We start from the raw sequence: 18,116 nt of genomic DNA on the forward strand, positions 1-18,116 counted from the left end.
TACGACGTCCTCGTCACTGTCGTATACTCTGCCAACTTGAAACGAAGTTGAAACAACGTACAATGTTAGAGAATCGCGGAAACAGGATTCTCAAAGTTGAAATGAATGAACAGCTGATAACCGTGAAAATATCTTGAAATCTAAAATAATGAAACACAGAAGAACTTTATTAACGACCAATTAAAAATTGCTAATATTATTTATTAAACGCGTTTCGTAGTTAAAACTTTGATATCTGAAACTACATATTTTATAATACCTAATTTCTCTGAAGCTGTATTAATTTTGTTTCCAGTTAAACCGGAATTCATTAAGCAACAGAGCAATTATAAAAGCACTCATATTGGCCCATCAAATTTTGCGCCACGATAAAGTAAACTTATTAACGATTCATCGTAGTGAAGTTACACTCTGTTGCCGTTTAAATGTCAGGTAACATATTGAATATTTAGTTTGAAAGCGGCAGCGAGCGAACAATCCCCTGATTCAATATTTAATATCATAATGAGATCAAACTAACTCTCTCGTTTAATTGGTATCGATCAGAAATGATTGCGCAGCACGTTGCTCGAAAATGTATCAATATTTTATCAGCGCCGATAACGAACTAACCTGAATCGATTACGTAGACTGAAAATTTTCATCATGAAACTGTCGACCTGTTTAAATAGTACATCTTATCGACCGCGATTGGTGCTCGGTGTTTCGAGACTGTCCTCATTGGAGTACCTTAGATTTCGGAATCCCGATCTGAACGAAGATCAAATATTGTCGAGGATGAAAGAGGAGGGACAGGATCCGCAAGAAATTCTTACCGAGCATCAAGAACAGATTTCTTGCGAGCAAAATCTAGCAGCTGTTCTCAAGAAACTCGATATTAGTTTTCGTATCACGAAAAGGTAAGAAGGGGATATTGAAAAAAAAAAGATTAAAATTGATTGGAAAATTTTGGAATTTGGAACTTAAAATTGTCAACTGTAAAGTAGCAGAATGGAAACTTATAATTTTTTAACATTTTCATCTCGCTTCTTGCACTATGCTTCGCTATAAGCTTTATAGTATAAGGTATCAAAGATCCGTCCGGAGAGTCGGCGACGCACGGTAGTTGACAATTAGCATTGACAATACTAACGCGTTCCGTGCCACGCGACTCGGTGTTGTTAGCTGCTATCTATTCACGCTATAACACGTACTGTTACACAAAAATAATAGCATGGCCTGAGCAGGAAGTTCAGCGTGTACCGAAAATGGTACATATAAGAGGAAACGTGCTAATCTAATTTCACTTGTTCAACATTTTCAGGATAGGAGACGCAACGAAATGCGTGAAATGGGCGGACTTGGTGATTCCCATCGGTGGAGATGGTACGTTCCTTCTGGCGTCTAAGTTGATTTCAGACAACAAAAAGCCAGTGCTCGGAATCAATCCCGTAGTATCGGACAAAAATACTTATTTCACGCTTCCTTATAAGTATACGACTAATATGGAGAGTATATTTGAGAAACTTCATTCAGGAGAATACGAATTATTGATGAGAAGTCGCATACGAACAGTAATGACTGGAGAAGGACTTTATTGTCGACCTTTTCACATACACGAAAAAGACCGTACAAAAGGAGAGAAAAGAAGCCAGTAGGTGCATTATAGAAAAGTTATCCACTCTGATCTGAGCTTGTTCCTTCCTGTCGGAAATCAATATGTGCATTTTTATTTGTTACTAGACGGATATGGTCGTTGTAGAGAAACAACATTGACATTTTGTTTCTTTATTGTCTTGGGCGTACACTTACGATCAAAGCAGGCTTTTCCAGGAAAAATGTTAATTCTCATTCTTTCCCAGGAGGGGATTTGTTTTGTTTCTAAATCACTTTTAATATTAATATCGTTAAAATGAGGATTTTGAGAATTCCTGCTTCTCTTTTATCGCTATTTTCCCTAAAGAAGCCTTACCTGCTCGCCAGTGTACTTTAATCTTCATAATTCGTGTACAGGGTGTTTCACCAGAAATCTAAACGTTTTGTTAAATATTATTTTTGAAAAAATGATGATGGAATAATTGTAACAATAATATTACAGCTTAACAGAGTTTTAGATTGAATGTAGTCTTCTAAGTTTTAAGTAAGCTATACGTATTACCGATTCTGTATTTTCATAAAAGCCGCAATGTATCTTCATTTCATGGCTGATCCTCTCCCCCAAGTAGTTTCAAGTTATAGCTTCTGTACGCTACAACTTTGGCAGTTATAACTTGTAAATTACAACACCCTTGTAGTTATGACTTGTGCAAAGAAATCGGAACTTCTTAATTGTAATTCACTTCTTAATCATAATTCACTGATCCAATCTTAAATTCTCTTTACTAATTTGCCAATTCAAAAATCAATTAGCTATATTCATGTCAAGTGTAATTCACAGGTCTCTTATACGATCGAAAGGAAAGAAAATATCAGATGCTCTTCAGCCTCGTCGTAGAATTTTACCCTGGTTAGCTCTGAATGAAGTTAAGTTTCTTCAATTGTACAGTACCGAGCATAGTCGGCTTCCCCTGCTACTCGTGTTCCGGGATTCCGGGGTTCCTGGCCTTCTCCGTAAGCTCCCCTAGGTTCCCCGAAATCAACTATGCTCGATACTATACAAACAATGAGAATTTCTAACATGTTGTAACTAACATTTTCAACGTTCAGGTGTTCATAGGAGAATTTTTGGCAGTCAGACCAATAACGTTACATCTACAAGTGGAAGATCAAGAAGGATACGTGTTTCGGTCGTCAGGTATATGCGTTTGCACAGGCACTGGTTCTCGATCCTGGTACAGATCCATGAACGTTAAACCAGCTGATACTGTTCAAAGCATCGTCGAGATGGCAATTGGTAAAAAATTAACCATCGAAGAAACTAATAAATTATTGTATAAATATCGTCAAAGTCTGCTATATCCTGCAGGTATTAGCATTCTTATTAACCCTTTCACTCTTTCTATATTTCGGAAACCATCATTTCATATGAAAGGATGTAATAATTGACATCAATGAAATTTTAAGTCTGTCACTGATTTTTGCTTGAATATTTTCCAGAAGATCTACGAATGACGTACATGATACGCGAGATGTATCGTGCACCACGTTGCTGGAGAAACAAATGTTATCCGGATAGAGAAATGTGTAATAAAATAACGGTAAAATCGTATGGATTTGACGCTGGTCTGATAATAGACAGAAGTATTTCTTTGCCATTTAACGATGGTGCGAGTGCCTCTTTCGACATCAAACCTGAATACGCCCTGATGAATATCATTATGACCTAACACCTGATTAACACGCATTTATAAACGTCCTGCAAATTTTTCGTTAAGTTAATGAAATTTACACAAGTGATAGGGCCTCCTTTGCTTACGTCGTCGAAAATGTACAAATCTTCAAAAAATAAATAAATAATCTTCACAATTTTCTGACATAGAAATATCACAGTACGATGAACAAATGCGTATTTCTTCTACGAAAGATGAAAGAATCGAGGAAACTTTCTTTTTCCGCCGCAATCTTTCGGTCTGGCCGTTAACGGTGCCCGATTTCTTATTTATCTGTAATGGCAAAGGCGTAGGGCAAAGTAACAAATAATCGTGGCCGTTTGTTCTGAAAATGAAGGCAGCGTCCGCGGGGGAACGTGGAAGATAGGAATGGGCCGGTTATTTCGCTAGCAAAGGGCAACCTGCTCTTTTTCGACAATAACGAGCAAGCTGAAATACCTTTCCACCTCCGTTTCCCCGTTTCCTTGCAAGGAGGCTAGCTACGTCCAGACTTCCATTAACCCCGTAATTTCGGTTCCGGCTGAACCGCAGACACCCCGACTTTCGAGATCAGGTGTTCATACAAGTTACTCGTGTGCGAATAAACGTACTGCTGGGTATACTGCCTGGTTTACTTGCCTCCACTGGTCTAATACATGTTTAGTGGTTTAGTCTAGCAGACTAAAATAATTCTATTCTGTTGCAATTTTATCTTTCTTTTCTTAAGAAAATTATTCATAATAATTAACACGTTTATCGCTATTGAAAATAACAAATTTTTGTATATTATATTATGGAGTATAATTTCTGCTTGTTTAAAGCATACGAAGCAAAGAATTATCGTCTCATAGGGGAAATTGAAGACGTCACGTACATGGTAAAGATTTGAAATTTATTTAGCAACGAGAATTCTAAATGAAAGGCAATTAAAGAGAATGAGAAGGAAATTTATCAACAGCAAAAACTACTGTAGGTACCTTCTACTTCAGCTAAATGCACTGTTTTCATACTACTCGTAGCGCAAATTGTGGATGCTTGAGACACAGTATGCTAAGTAAAGTACTCACTGTCAACGTTTCCGGAAAGAGGACGTAAAAGAGTTAAAATTTTTAAATTCTTACTCGTCTTCAGTGAAATATCAAATGAAAATTCAATGAACGTCAGAAAGTAGAAGATATTGAATTTTATTCTAACTAATTAAGGTAAATTCTCGATATCCAATGGAATCGTTAACTTGTTAAAATAACTTTCCAATCGACCATTTTGGAGACCAAGAACCAGTCTCATTAATCTGAACGAAAGACCCAATCCGTAAGAACAATGGAGATCCGCCCCAGACGAACTCATCGAGGACAAACAAACGTACGGCCAACCAAGAACAACGGACGACATCGACCTACCCTTTGTATTTCGTAATTGAACGCGACTGTTTTTCCCGATAGAGGTTTTAGACACTTCCAATTGTACAAAGATTCTTGTAAAAGAAAAACGAACGAGAACATTTTGTTACAAGAGAAATTTGATGATCATCAAAAGTCTGCAATTATCGTCTTCCAAATTGAATGAATTATGATAATCGGATTGATTTATTTCAATTACTCTATTGTATGCTTTTCCAGCACCTGTTACATCGACTGGTAAAATATAAAGGAGAAACAAGACTCAATTTTCACACATCTCGAATGTATATATTGTATTATAACACTGAATGATATATTGAAAGTTTGTCGAAGCGCCGCGCCGGTGAAAATGGTTTTAAAATGTACTCGGTAATCACCCTCATTCATTTCAGCGCCGCGTTAATGAACCGGTATCGTATCTCGGATATTTTCAGAACTTTCTGGGAGCTTTAATAACTGAAACGGAATTTAATAAAGCACAGTGCGAACGGTGTAATTGACATTTCGCATTCTATTTGCGTACGTCGCGTCGCCCGAACATTCGACTCAAATGAACTGTGCCCTCGGTAACGAAATTCTGCTGATTTCTCTCTCTCTCTCTCTCTCTCTCTTGTTTCGATCTTCCGTGTCTCTTTCTACTGGTTCAATGTATTCGACACAATTGTAAATTAAAACATTCGAATCATTTGGCGATTCCACACGGTGCATATGAAAATCTCTGAATGGAATTATATCTACAACAATCCATGAAATATCTTAGGAATATTCTCTGGATAGAGAACTATTCGCCATTCGTGGCACGTAAACTTTCAACAAATTTATTTTGTAATGGAAACTTCATTAGAAAATGGAGCAGACGCGTTACGAGGAAGCTCGAATTACAATTTCATTTCCATTCACGCGAGGAATCTGTCCTCGGTTGAATTTCCTCCGAGGCGAAAGGATCCTTTGAGGATGGTTAACGAACGTTCGAGACCACATAAATTCTTCAATGATAACCATGCTACCCGTTTTCTCTTATCCGAAGATTTACTTCCTTCCCTTGCCAGACCGGTAATAGTGGTTCGCGAAATTTATTTGCGGATTCGTGGTGAAACGTTAATTCGAAAAGGTCGGAAGGGAACTGGAGGATCATTGAACGAGAGGCGGACGAAATAAAACGAACTCGCCGACGAAACCGGGCGAGGGAAAATGAGAATGACAGAGTGAAAGAGAAACAAACAGAGATGGCAGAGAGGCGGAAACAAAAGAATCGCGTTGGAAAAGAGGGATGAAGATGAAGAGAGAAAAGGGAGAAAAAAATGGAAAGAACCGACGAGGATTTCGCTAATGTCATTTTTTTCCAGGGCAATGGAAATTCTTTTCTCTTTAGCGTTTTAATCCAGCTGCGTGCCTCTGTAATTTGATTCACTCTTGTTCCGCTTCGTCCTGTGAAGCTAGCTTCGGCTTTGCACCGAAAATTTGATGGCTACGGTAAGCCGGGGGATAAAGCGAAATTGGAGCCGTCGCTGTTGGCGAGAAACAAAGGCTAAATGAATCTTGATACTTTGGATAGGCGTCTGGGTTCTTCCCTTACAATCTATCGATTCGTATTCCCTCGAAATATTATTGTCGATAAGATGTTTCCCATAACTGTATTCATTATTCTTCAATTTTGGAGACACTTACAATTACATTATAATAAAAGATCATACCACTGCTTTGCTTTGATCATAGATGAATATAGACACAGCATTACTTTAGCGCAGGGGTAAGATTCGCGGTAAGGGGGTGAGTGGTGGTAAATCGGGTAACCATAAGAATTTTTAGCCGACACGAGACGAATACACCCGAGGTCCAACCGATTTACCACTACTGAATTTTTCTCCTTTTCCCTCCAATTTTAAGGGTTTCCTCCCCTAAAATCTTTGATAGTGGCACAACTCGAAAAACGTAAAATTTAAAGGATTTAAATTACATTTAAAAATTTACATTTCCGATAATACTAACAATAAGTACAGTTCTGATCATTTATTATTATAATTAAAAAGAAACTGATGGAATTACAAATATATCGTTTTACATGATAGAAGTAGAAACAGCTTCTACGCAATAAAAGCAAATTTGATACTTTTTGAGTTCTACTACTATCAAAGCAAAACTGCGATACGATACCACTATGTTATCAGAGACATAGCCAAAAAATATCTGTTACAAGGGAAGGCAGAAAGACGAACGGTTCGAGGTAAACGAAAGAGGGCCAAGGCTCATTTCCCTTTCGCCTCGCCCAATGAATTTTCAAAGCAAATTGTCGGAACGAACGAACCACGGAACGATCGAAAGAGACCAGAGATATCATCCTCTGATCTTCCTTTTTATCACTCTCTCCCTCTTTTTTCCTCTGACAATCATGCAACTGGGTATACATTTCCTTCCTAACTCAACCGTCTCGTATTAGTTTCTCTTCCCCAGTTTTCGACAGGAGGATCTTTCGATCCGATCGAAATAGAAACTCTTCATCCAGAGAAACCGGAGATTGTCGGGCAAATGAATTTGAAGTATTGCCATTTTACATTTCCACCTGTATCCGCTCCAAGACAATCCCTTTCTTCCCGATTTTCCATTATCTAACCGCGTTACTCGCCGATCAACCATCTTCCCTTTAAACGATTTCTTTCGACGTTTAGTTATTCTTTCCTTTCTCCTCGCGCTCTGTCTTCTTTGTTTCCTTTCATCCAATTTCCTGCTCCTCTTCCTACGATTCGATGTCCTCTTTTTAAGCTTTCATCTTTTGTCTCTCCCTTTGTTTCTGTTTCCGCTGCTCGTTTCTTTCTATCCCAAGCAGCTCGACCACTTTTCCCTTGCACAGATAATACAACCCCGTCGCACCTGAACTTCTACGATCGATTTACCTCGCTGCAATTTGCAAGTTCGACGAACGGAATCCGCCAAGACGGTGCGACGGATCGAACAGAGTCGGAAATTACAATAAAACCGATAAAAGTTACGCGCTGTCTCGACGCCGGATGAAAATTAAAAGTATCGACAGACCATTTTCTTTTACTATCTTGTGTCCGATGAAAATGTGGGAGGATGAGAAATAAAGTAAAGGCGGATAGTAAAGTGTATAGAGAACGATTCTGACGAAGCGGGTAGGTAGCCGTAGGTATTATGCCTGATCTATACTACTGATCCACTTATGGTCTGCTCAAGCTCCGCTGTCAGTTCAATTAACCCTCCATGGGCAAGCATATTTTTTGCAATTTCTGTAGACAACTTGGGTCATTTATGTCTGTGAATAATTGTTTTACTGTTCTTGACTGTCCAAAAATCTGGTCTAATAATCTGAATTACCTAATTATTAAAAATGAATATTCGGAAAAATTGCAATTTACTTCGAACCATAGACGACTCAGCTTGCCCAGTAAGGGTTAAATATTCTATTGCTTAAATTTTAGGCCTTTTATACCAACCATCAGTTTAAAATTTTCGCAATTTATTTAAAATTTATTATCATTCCCTAATATATATTGATAATTCTTATCAGTTCTCTACAGGTAAATCAATGGAAAGTAAATAAAAGTTATGGCGTCGAAGAAAGATCATCGTCGGCAATAATTTAACTACCTCCTCTGCTCTTATCTTTTTCAAGAAGTATCTCTTTCAAGTCCTTATCCTTTGACATCTTTTAATGGGAATTCTCAGCGAGCTCTGCGAGATGACTCAACTGACTGATAATATTATTGCAACTCGTGGAAGTGGAAAAACTTTTGATACACAATATGAAATGAATCGAGTTATTTCAAAGCAGGGGCAAAGACGGACGGGTCCTCCGCCAGAATGGTAACTGCTTATAAATTGATTTCTCGAGAACACTTGAACGCCATTCTCGTTTCCGTTATTACGTTCAAGTACCTTTTGGCCAACTTGCGCTTCTTTTACAGCAATTAGTTAAATAATATAATGGTATATATACAAATGAACAAATTATTATTTAATAATTTTTATTGTCCAATATTCTGAAAAATCGATGTACGTGAAAAAACATGTGAAAAGATTGCTACATTTATGTTAGAGAATAAATGCATCGCAAATATCTTCTGTATTCATTCTTTCATTACCCATGTCAAAAGGATAATAACTCTTTTTTAATGGAGAAATTACCCAGCTATCAGGTTGGTAAAGGTAATTGAACTGAAGTGCGTTAAATGCGTGGAATGTTTGTCGAAACGAGGTATTTATAGAGAACTGTTCAAATATTGAAATTGCGAAGTAAAAGCGCGAACACAGAAGGGCTTTGATTCTGGCAGGATAAAAATGGTCGTCCATTTGTTGATCGTACCTTTTCGATAATGCACTGAAAGATTGCGAAAACAAAGAATGGCAGATATCAAAAACCTTAAAACAACTACCTTTATACGTAATGTTTTATTATAACTTCAGAGTTATAAAAACTTTTTCTTTCAGATAGAATCAATCTCACTGAGTTATTAAAAAATTTACTTAAAAATTCTTATTATAATTGATCCAACGTGCTGATTATAGTTTCAAAAGCATTTTTAGCGATGCTATAGCTCCTGCTCACTAAAGTACTCAACCTGCGAAAAATGACTTTTATTGACTTTTATTAATTTACTAATATTCTGCTAAAGAAATTGAGTGTAGGTAGGTCTCGATTAGTGCGAGTACTAAATCCCAGAAATTGTCCGCATTATTTGAATTCGTACTATTCGAATACTTGAAATATAGGAATTGGTTCTTAGTTATAGAAAATATACGATAAAAATGTTGAAATATACCTTTCATACGTATATTACTTAATTATAATAGCATAAACATGTTTATTATTTTTTTAAGTATTTTAACAGTGTTGATTGCACTTTCTTTTGCTTTTTCATATCTTCGTATATGTGATAATAAACCCGCAGTATTTTATCCAAGGCTCTGTTAACTTGCATGCTTCGATCCATGTCTGGATCGAAAGAAGTCTCGCAAGCCTCGCATTAACTGAATTTTTGTTCGCATTAAATGCAAATATCACACTATGTGAACTAACATTAATCGAGACTTACCTGTACTTAAAAACAGGTCGATAAATTAGATTCTAAATAAACAATTTACCTTTTCTCGACGGGCGAACAAAGATTCCTCGTTGTCGTTACTCCAAAAGCATCGAAAACATCGAACATCGACCAAATGGCTAACAAACCAAGGAATATTTTTATTTCGTTTTGCATATTGATGATTTTCAAGCAGAACCAAATATACGAGTATGATAATGAAATTCCATCAGATAGACATTATAAATTCCGTCGAAATGAATTTCCAGACGAAATCCGGCATTGAAATTTAACGTATAAACAATGAATATAGTCTTGGACGATTTTCAATTTTTACGTTGCATAATTTGATCATACAAATTTTTATCTCGTTTCTAACCGCATAAATATTTCCTGAATTGAAGTTTTTTTTTTGAATCGAAACAACTTTTGTTCCGGCGTACACGTTCGTTGCAATTTCAGTTCATTTCAGGACGATTTTATTTAAATGAAATTTTTCATTCGCCTGGAAACGCGAACGCACATTCGAAAAAAGGTAGCTCATTTTTAACGGCACGATATTGTTGCTCAGGAATTTTTTAAATATTGGGTATCAATTTTTATTAAACAATCGATCCATCGCTTTAGTTGCACAGTCGTAAGCCCATTCGTAAATGTGTAAACACGCGTCAGCCATAAGCGTATGAATAGTTATGCAAAGTAAACACAGACTCCCATAAATGTGTAACACGTTCTGTACACCGTTCGATTCGAGTATTTCACTGATGCTCAACATCCACGATTACGCGGGTGCGTTGATTAAATAATTAGTTGTTATCGCGTTAAACTGCCGCAATTAGCTTACAGCTTAATGGATTTTGTAATCACTTCCTGTATTCAATTCCCATTTTTCTCCGTCTGCTTATCATCACGAAAATGTATTATAATTCAATTTTAACATACTAATAGAGTCTACTAAAATCATTCATGATTTTACAAAATCAACAATAGTCATAGAACACTGCCATAAATAATCTTGATACCGTTTGGAAATTCCTACGGGAAATATGAACTACTCGAATAAATTTAAAAAAAATTGTTTTCATTCTGGCGGTTTCGCGTCGTAAATATCAAAGTTTCGATATAAATAACGAATCGTTGCTGTTGCTAATTTAGATTCCCGGTTGGATAAAACCGATACCAAAGGCAAAGCAGTTCAATCCGAGCTTCGCCGTAGATCAAGCCAGATTTTTTGGTGAATCATCAAAATATCCTTCGTGTGATTCTTGTACTATAACCTGTGCGAGATCAAGATTAATAACTGTTACCCAACAGATTATATGATTTATTACGTAAACATATATTTAACGAGGTATTCATGTGTATTCCGTTTGCTTACTCAAAACAGTACATTTTTTCTCATTTAATCTACAATATGTACCGATCGTTGATTGCTGTTCATCACTGATCAATGTCATGGAAATATTAAGAACAGTCATTAAGTAGCCTTTATTTACGAATTGATGTAAGCGGCACGAATCCAATCTCGGAAGTAGTCAGTCGAGGTGAATACCGTGTAAGAATGGTAATCACATCTATCGGCCTTCACTGGACTGACGCTGACTACACCTCGTATGTACCAAGTTTCATGTATTTTGAAGCACAAACCGCCTCCGCTGTCCCCTTCGCAGAGACTCGAGCCTGCCAATTAAATATAATAGCTATATTGTGAAGGAAATTCTGACGATTAGATGGTACTGTGATAGACGAACGAAACTTAGTTATATGATATTTTATGTTTTTTAGTACGCGTTCGCGATGCTATATGCCGAATATTGTTTATAACATGTTGACACCACCACGAAATCCGTACTTCCTTAAGACCAATTACCTATACGAACATCACTTAACTGATCGGAGAATCGAAGCATCCCGTTTATTCGCCCTTGTTTAGGCCAGCTAGGTAAATGTAGAAAAGGTGAAAGCATCCGTAAAAAATTGCAAACCGCAAAAATATAAACGGTGACGTTTCTAGCATTAGTATTACCCGGTACGATAATTCATAGTATTTGAAGGCGTAACCGTGACTAGTCAGTTCAGTCCGTTCGTTGCGAACACGTCAGAAAAATTCATTATATCATTAACTTTGAATTTTTTCATTTCCTTGAATATCCTCGATTCGGTCTTCGTCGTCTACAATTTGTTTGAAAACTTTGGGTGCCAGTGCACCCTCTAGTGACGTCGTTGCATATAAAAATAAACGTCTTATTTTCAACTTACCATTCAAGCGTCCAGCACAAAATTTATCAGACGTGATGTATCCCCGAAAATCAGCAGGCACTGCTGATAGGCACTGATCGTAGGGCACGAAGGGCATGTTCACTTCTTGGAGGGTCTCACTGGATCTATCTTTGATCGTTTTACCCCAACCAACAGACTGTAATTAAAAATGATGGTCATAAAAATAATCCATAGAAACAAAAGAAGTAAGAATTAGTCTGACGGCAGAATATTGAATATTATACAGGAACGAATTAATTAGAAAAGTAGAACAGTGACGCGGTGTAACGGTGTACGAATTAATTACAGAAATATAATCCAGGCTGACTTAATTAGCCGACGGAAAGCGACCGCAGAAGGAAACTAATAAAAAGCACGTAAATCCAGCGAGGAAGAAAGTACGACGGTTTGAAATTAATCAAACTGCATCAACTAGTCTGTATGTTCTTTTCTTTAATTAATATTAAACGATTTTACCTTGCCGCTTTGACCCACTTGCAACTGCACCCGTTCGTACTCGCTGTCCCAGTCTATGCAAATCGGTCGCACCAGTGCGGTCAATTCAAAGGGAGTGATCAATTTGATCAAAGCTATATCTTGGGCGAAATTTGCTCTAGCTCCGATGTACCTTTCCGGTAACAAAATCTCTTTCACCATGGATTTTTGCGCGTACTGTTCATTGGCATCCCAATTACGATAATGCTTGCCGGCTGCTATTGCGTACTGGGATTTGTCGTTGGCTTTATTGTACACCTCGTCGTAGAAACAATGAGCGGCTATTGAGAAAACGTTTATTTTCTTTCGTGTTCGGTTACAACGTGCACGGAGAGAAAATGGGTTTCGTTCGATACTTGCAAAGACATTGACACTGTTACAGTAAACTCTTAATAACTTTGCGCTCGATAACTGGCCCTCCAAATGCATTTTCGCTAATATTAATTGTCCTCAGCACACCGTTTTTTAGAGATGTTATTTTTTTGAACATTAAATTATTTTGGGAATATTCTCTAGCTATTGTAGTGGAGGCATTTGTTAAGTTTCCGTTTACCATAAATTTCCGCCCCTACAACCTCGAGTGCGGAAAGTTATCGAGAGCCAACTGCACTATCAATATTATCTCTGAGAAATTATAAGTTTTCAAATTGGAATTATTATAAAATATAAACTAAAGAATAAATTACCTGATATAACTAGATTGTTGCTTATAAGAGTGCCTCCGCAAATTTGCTCATATTCATCTTTATCTTTGCTATAAATACCAACGTGCCATGGAAATATGCCTAATTTGGCTTCGAATCCATTCACGACCAAAGTATTACCATGTGAAACCGGTGTTCCACACTCTGGAGAAAAGAAAAATCGTGGCTTAATTTAAAACAAGAATATTCAAGCTTTTCTCAGAAAATTTAGTTGATTTGAATATTCAGACGGCCGTGACAGAGTTTGACGGAACAAGGTACGAGAATCATGATTACCAGGAAGACAACGGAAGAGACGACGGTCCCATAATCCGTCTTCGAGACAAGTGACTGTGCGATAGCCTGGGTCATTCGTCACGGGCAATTTGTAGGACGATTTGCACGACAAAGTCGCCACTGTTCCAGGTTTAATTCGATCGCTGCAAGACACTTCGTTTCCTTGGTAAGTGCATAAAATATTCACCGTGTTGCTGTTCAATGAAGGACACGTTCCTAATGAAAATGAGACGAGATTTGACATAAATAAAAAGTAGAATCGGTGCAAGATTCGATGATGAATAAACAGAATTACAATCTTACACCAAGTGAAAGATGTATTTAAAAAATTTTTCGAAGGAGGATATAATAACTTTGTTGGTAATAAAAAAATATTCAAAATCTGAAGCGATATCGAAGGAACTTACTGAGACAGGAAGGCAGATTGTACCACGCGTCGTTAACGCAAACGGGAACGGCGCTTCCGTTTAAAATGTAATTCCGTCTACAGGTGTAAGTCAGAATGCTGTTCCTGGGAACTTTATCTCCTGAACGTTTGGGGCAAGGTTTACCGCAACCACCTAGTTCGTAACTTCCACCTTCAGGTTGTTCAGGAAGGGCGCAGCCGGTTTCGTTTTCCGCTTCTCTGCGATGTCCAGGGTGGATAATGAACGGTGTAGCAATTAAACGGATGCAAAAAAGGGAATAATTGAATTCATCACTGACAAAGCTTCTCTCGTCGATGAAATCTTTCTTTCCTTTAAAGTTCTCGAGGGATTTTTCGTGGAAAGACTTCAACTCCAACCCAGCTTTGACTTTCTTTGTAGCTGTTTTCTTTGTCTTTTTTTTTTTTTTTAAATCAATTGCAGTAAATTAACTTACCGAACGCAGTCTAGCTCGTCGCTTGAATCGCGACAATCGAATTTGTTGTCGCACCTCATGGTACTCGGCAAACATTCGCCGTTTCTACAACGGAACTCGTTTTTCCTGTTTCCGAGACGACAACAGACGTTGATTACGTGTTTGAAGACGCTCTATTGAGAGTGTTCGTTCGATCGTCGCGTTTCATCTCGTACGTACTTCCCGAAGCAGAAATAACGTTGTTTCATTGGAAAATTAGTGTTAAATACGCTTTTAATCGCACCGGTTCTCGAACGATTCAAACAGATGATTCGTGATTACGTTCGTTCGAAGAGATTCTGAATAGAAGATTTTACGTTCTATTTATTATTTGAAAGCGACATCGAACGCAAATGAAATACGACATCGAACACATAGACAACATAAATTTTCCTTACTCAAAGAGTTATATTTAACATATGCAAGGATATTAACCTAAAGTTAAATATATGATTTTTACATGAAAGAGTTTCATGTATTGGAAGAATAATTTTCAGAGGACTAGTGCAAAATTCAGAAAATGAAAATAGTATTAAATACAGTATTAAATTAGAATTGGGACTCTCTTTATGGTCCGTCATCGGAAGGTTAACAATACGCTATTTTTCCTTATTTTTATTTAATAAAATGTCAACTTACTTGCAGTACACTTCATTGTCCCCTAGTTGTTGACTCGAATTCATGATTTCTTTTTCATCGATCAATTCTCCGGACCAAGAAGGTTTACCTCCAGGTTTACGACCGGAATTCGGTTTCCCTTGACCTTTTCCTTGACTTTTTCCTGGAGGACCATCACCGCTCAAACCTGGCGGAACCCTGCCGGATAATCCTGGAGGAATACCACCCGGTGGACCTCTGCGCTCATTGTAATTCGGCTGTTCGTTGTAATTGTTGTTCATCGGACGTGCCCATGGTGGTTTCGGACTTCTTTTCACACCACCATCTGCCACTGATAAAATGAATAAAATTGCACTCGGAATCGTTGATTATTATTGCCTAATATAATGGGTGCTGTTGGTGCTACGTTTCTTCGGAAATTGGATATTAAATAATTCTAAAGAAATTGTATAATATTTCTGTAAAATAAAACTTCGACATTTCCAACTCTGAATTTGACAATTCTACCAAAACTACGTTCCAGAAAACTGATTCTATCTGAAAAACACTTTCAAACTTTCTTCTTGATACATCCACAGTTCAGAACAATTATTGAAGATTGAAATACTATTTGAAATAACAATGCTTTCATCTAAAAACTTGACAATTCTTGCTGAACAGCTCCCTAGAAAACTGATTCTGTCTCAAAGTAGAAACACTTTCCAACTTTCTTCATCGATAAGAGAAGACGGAATTTCAAAAGCTTGACCATCGATTCTTCAAACACTCCGTACACCTTTCCAATAATCGAACTTCTTTCAATCTTTTCACCGGATTCGACGAGTCCTCTTTAACGATGCTTAAGATGATTGCATTCCAGAAACATTATATTACAAAGTTTCTTCAAAATCGAACCGAAAGTGAATTTCGCGATACGTTCATTTTAAGAAGAAACCTATCACCTGGTGCACCCATTAAGCGCGGTGTTTTTCCGCGACTCGATGACGGACCGTCCGTGGAAATCGAGCATAATGTAAGTTACTCACGCGATGCCGATAAAGTCGACAAAGAGAAGGCTAGAGTAAGTGCAACTAGCGTGTTCATAACTGCGCTAACACTGTGACAGCATAACGATCGTGGTTGATAGCCGACGAATGACTGACCGACCGAGAGGTAACGATCGTGAAACCTGCAGCCAGTATTACCTGCGATTCCTTCTGAATCCTCTCCGAGAGCACAAAAATCTACCTGAATAACGGCAAACCGGTTGCTTTCACTTAGTACGAGCCATAGCTACAAAACAGAATATTCAACAGATGTTCGAAGGTTTCCTGGGGCTATTAATTATGCAGATGAATTGCCTGTGAATTAGGGAACATGGTTGAGTTGTCAAATATCATAGTAAAAAATGGAATAAATCAGTGTTGGATATTTTTTGTAATTTGGCTATTCTTTTTCAGTTTCTGTTCAGCTTTTTCATAATACTTTGTGTCATCAAATTGTTTTAGATTTTCTATGTATATAATATTATCGGTTTCGTGAATTTGGTACCACAGTATGGAACATCGCCGAATATTTATGGTAAAAATGCGAATTGAATGACAATTTGCAAAACAAAAGAGAATTATATTTCATTTCGCGTGACTCGACGAGAGGAAAAAAAACGCGCAATTCATGAAACGTCGCAGCCAGATTTTAGTATTTTTGACGAGAGACATCGGTTGATTTTCACGTTTCGCTGTTGAAAATAAATATTCGGAAAATGAACGTAACGCTTCAGAAACATGACGGTAAACACATATACAAAGTGCCGGAAGGGTTACGAGAGCTTTGCACCGATATTTCCCGCGAGGTAAGCACACATTTCGAAGAAGTTTGCGGTCGTTCGAACTTCGGCTTAGTCATTACATAAATATTATGTTACAAATGATATATTTTATCGTGTAACCGAGATTCGAGCGATTTCTACGCGGCACGCTAAAGTAAAGGTTAATGACACCCTTTTCCAGCTTATATCTTGACATCTGGATCAGTTAAAATTTAATAATGTCGCTTTAATTTAACTCCGCAGGTATTTGAAAAATCTCTCTGACGTGAGAACGTTTTTCAACAGGCTAACAATTTCTCCTTTTTATATTTCATCGTAAAACGGTCGTTAAAAATCATTGAAACATAAATACAAATTGAATTTTGCATTTATACGAATTTTATTTATTTCATACCTGTTCTTTGATAAACGTATGAACTTTTATCAAATTCTGTAATAGCCTTGTTACCTGTTATTACAGTGAAGTGAAACTTTATTTCATTGTACAGTGAGTAAAGATTTCAGTACCACACTCATTCGACGAATTAAATCCTCTTTTCTGCGAGTGATCCCTTTGTTCGAATAACGATATAAATTAACGTGCGCTCGAGATAGTTTCTCCTGCTTTCTCTTTCTTCACATTTCCAGAGTGACTTTAATACCTCTTATTAAAAGCATTGTTAATTAAATGTCAACCATCAGTTAACTCTAAATCGTATACCACTGGAAGAAAACGATGAGACTGTTTCCGCGGGAATTTTAATCAAACGTGAAGTTAATAAATCAAATTCCTACGTTCGATTTAATTATTACATTTACATGATTGACTAAGCGATTCTTCTTTAATTGAAAACAGGTTCTCCGCTCTCAGCCGGCCAACCTGTACCATTTTATCTCCGAATACGTGGACACGCTTCTGATCACGCGCGAAAACACGAAAAGTACATTCCCTAGTACATATATTCTTGAACATGCCTATAGTCTAAATCTTACTTTATTCATTTTTTATTTCTTTTTTTATTTTTCACTTTTAACCAAATGACTGCCATTAAACCTTTGCTATCGTTTCAGTTGCGGTCAAAGTCGTAAACAACATTCTACTTGGAAGTGAAGCAATTCTCAGCATACTTTATCGGGCTGGGTTTACTTTGGAGCAGATCGCTGTCGCGGCTCCACGGATTCAAGTAAATTTCATTATCGCGTGCTAACATGATTATCGATGCCTGCTGCGATACTTTTCTATTGTCCCGCAGAGAGCGTTCCGCGAGTACTTGGACGCGGTTGACATGCACCCGGTGCAAATATGCGACGGTAAGATAACTTTTACGAATCGTAAAAAGAGAATGCTCGGTAAACGTGATTAATTTAAATGC

At 37.4% G+C, this 18,116-nt stretch overlaps 2 protein-coding genes across 3 annotated transcripts; one reads left to right on the forward strand and one right to left on the reverse strand.

Annotated features, from left to right (window-relative positions):
- Positions 1-645: 645 nt before the first annotated feature.
- LOC114880972 (NAD kinase 2, mitochondrial-like) lies at positions 646-3,305 on the forward strand. Its single transcript, XM_029197537.2, has 5 exons — positions 646-899; positions 1,304-1,633; positions 2,417-2,501; positions 2,686-2,944; positions 3,076-3,305. Exons 1-5 carry the CDS (start codon positions 646-648, stop codon positions 3,303-3,305), a joined length of 1,158 nt encoding a protein of 385 aa, XP_029053370.1.
- A 6,157-nt stretch (positions 3,306-9,462) lies between these two features.
- LOC114881040 (modular serine protease-like) lies at positions 9,463-16,127 on the reverse strand. 2 transcript variants are annotated; one of them, XM_029197648.2, is made up of 9 exons: positions 15,983-16,127; positions 14,979-15,288; positions 14,322-14,426; positions 13,868-14,085; positions 13,461-13,676; positions 13,167-13,328; positions 12,463-12,761; positions 11,986-12,142; positions 9,463-11,406 (listed from the first exon to the last, which is right to left on the reverse strand). In XM_029197648.2, the coding sequence occupies exons 1-9, from the start codon at positions 16,038-16,040 to the stop codon at positions 11,219-11,221; spliced, it is 1,713 nt and encodes a 570-aa protein (XP_029053481.1). In that variant the 5' UTR covers positions 16,041-16,127; the 3' UTR covers positions 9,463-11,218. The 2 variants fall into 2 exon arrangements, with proteins under 2 accessions (XP_029053481.1, XP_029053487.1); XM_029197654.2 differs by lacking the exon at positions 15,983-16,127 and adding an exon at positions 15,899-15,963.
- Positions 16,128-18,116: the final 1,989 nt, after the last annotated feature.

Source organism: Osmia bicornis, chromosome 4 (genome assembly GCF_907164935.1).
Source record: "Osmia bicornis bicornis chromosome 4, iOsmBic2.1, whole genome shotgun sequence".
NCBI lineage: Eukaryota > Metazoa > Arthropoda > Insecta > Hymenoptera > Megachilidae > Osmia > Osmia bicornis.

Bases quoted from the DNA above. Each gene is read 5' to 3' on its own strand.
- LOC114880972 (XM_029197537.2), top strand. From the start codon at position 646: ATGAAACTGTCGACCTGTTTAAATAGTACATCTTATCGACCGCGATTG. The intron at 2,502-2,685 runs GTTAAGTTTCTT...TTCAACGTTCAG, and splicing joins CCTGGTTAGCTCTGAATGAA to GTGTTCATAGGAGAATTTTT. The intron at 2,945-3,075 runs GTATTAGCATTC...AATATTTTCCAG, and splicing joins AAGTCTGCTATATCCTGCAG to AAGATCTACGAATGACGTAC.
- LOC114881040 (XM_029197648.2), bottom strand. From the start codon at position 16,040: ATGAACACGCTAGTTGCACTTACTCTAGCCTTCTCTTTGTCGACTTTA. The intron at 13,329-13,460 runs GTAATCATGATT...TCTTTTCTCCAG, and splicing joins TCTCTTCCGTTGTCTTCCTG to AGTGTGGAACACCGGTTTCA. The intron at 12,143-12,462 runs GTAAAATCGTTT...TTTTAATTACAG, and splicing joins AAGTGGGTCAAAGCGGCAAG to TCTGTTGGTTGGGGTAAAAC.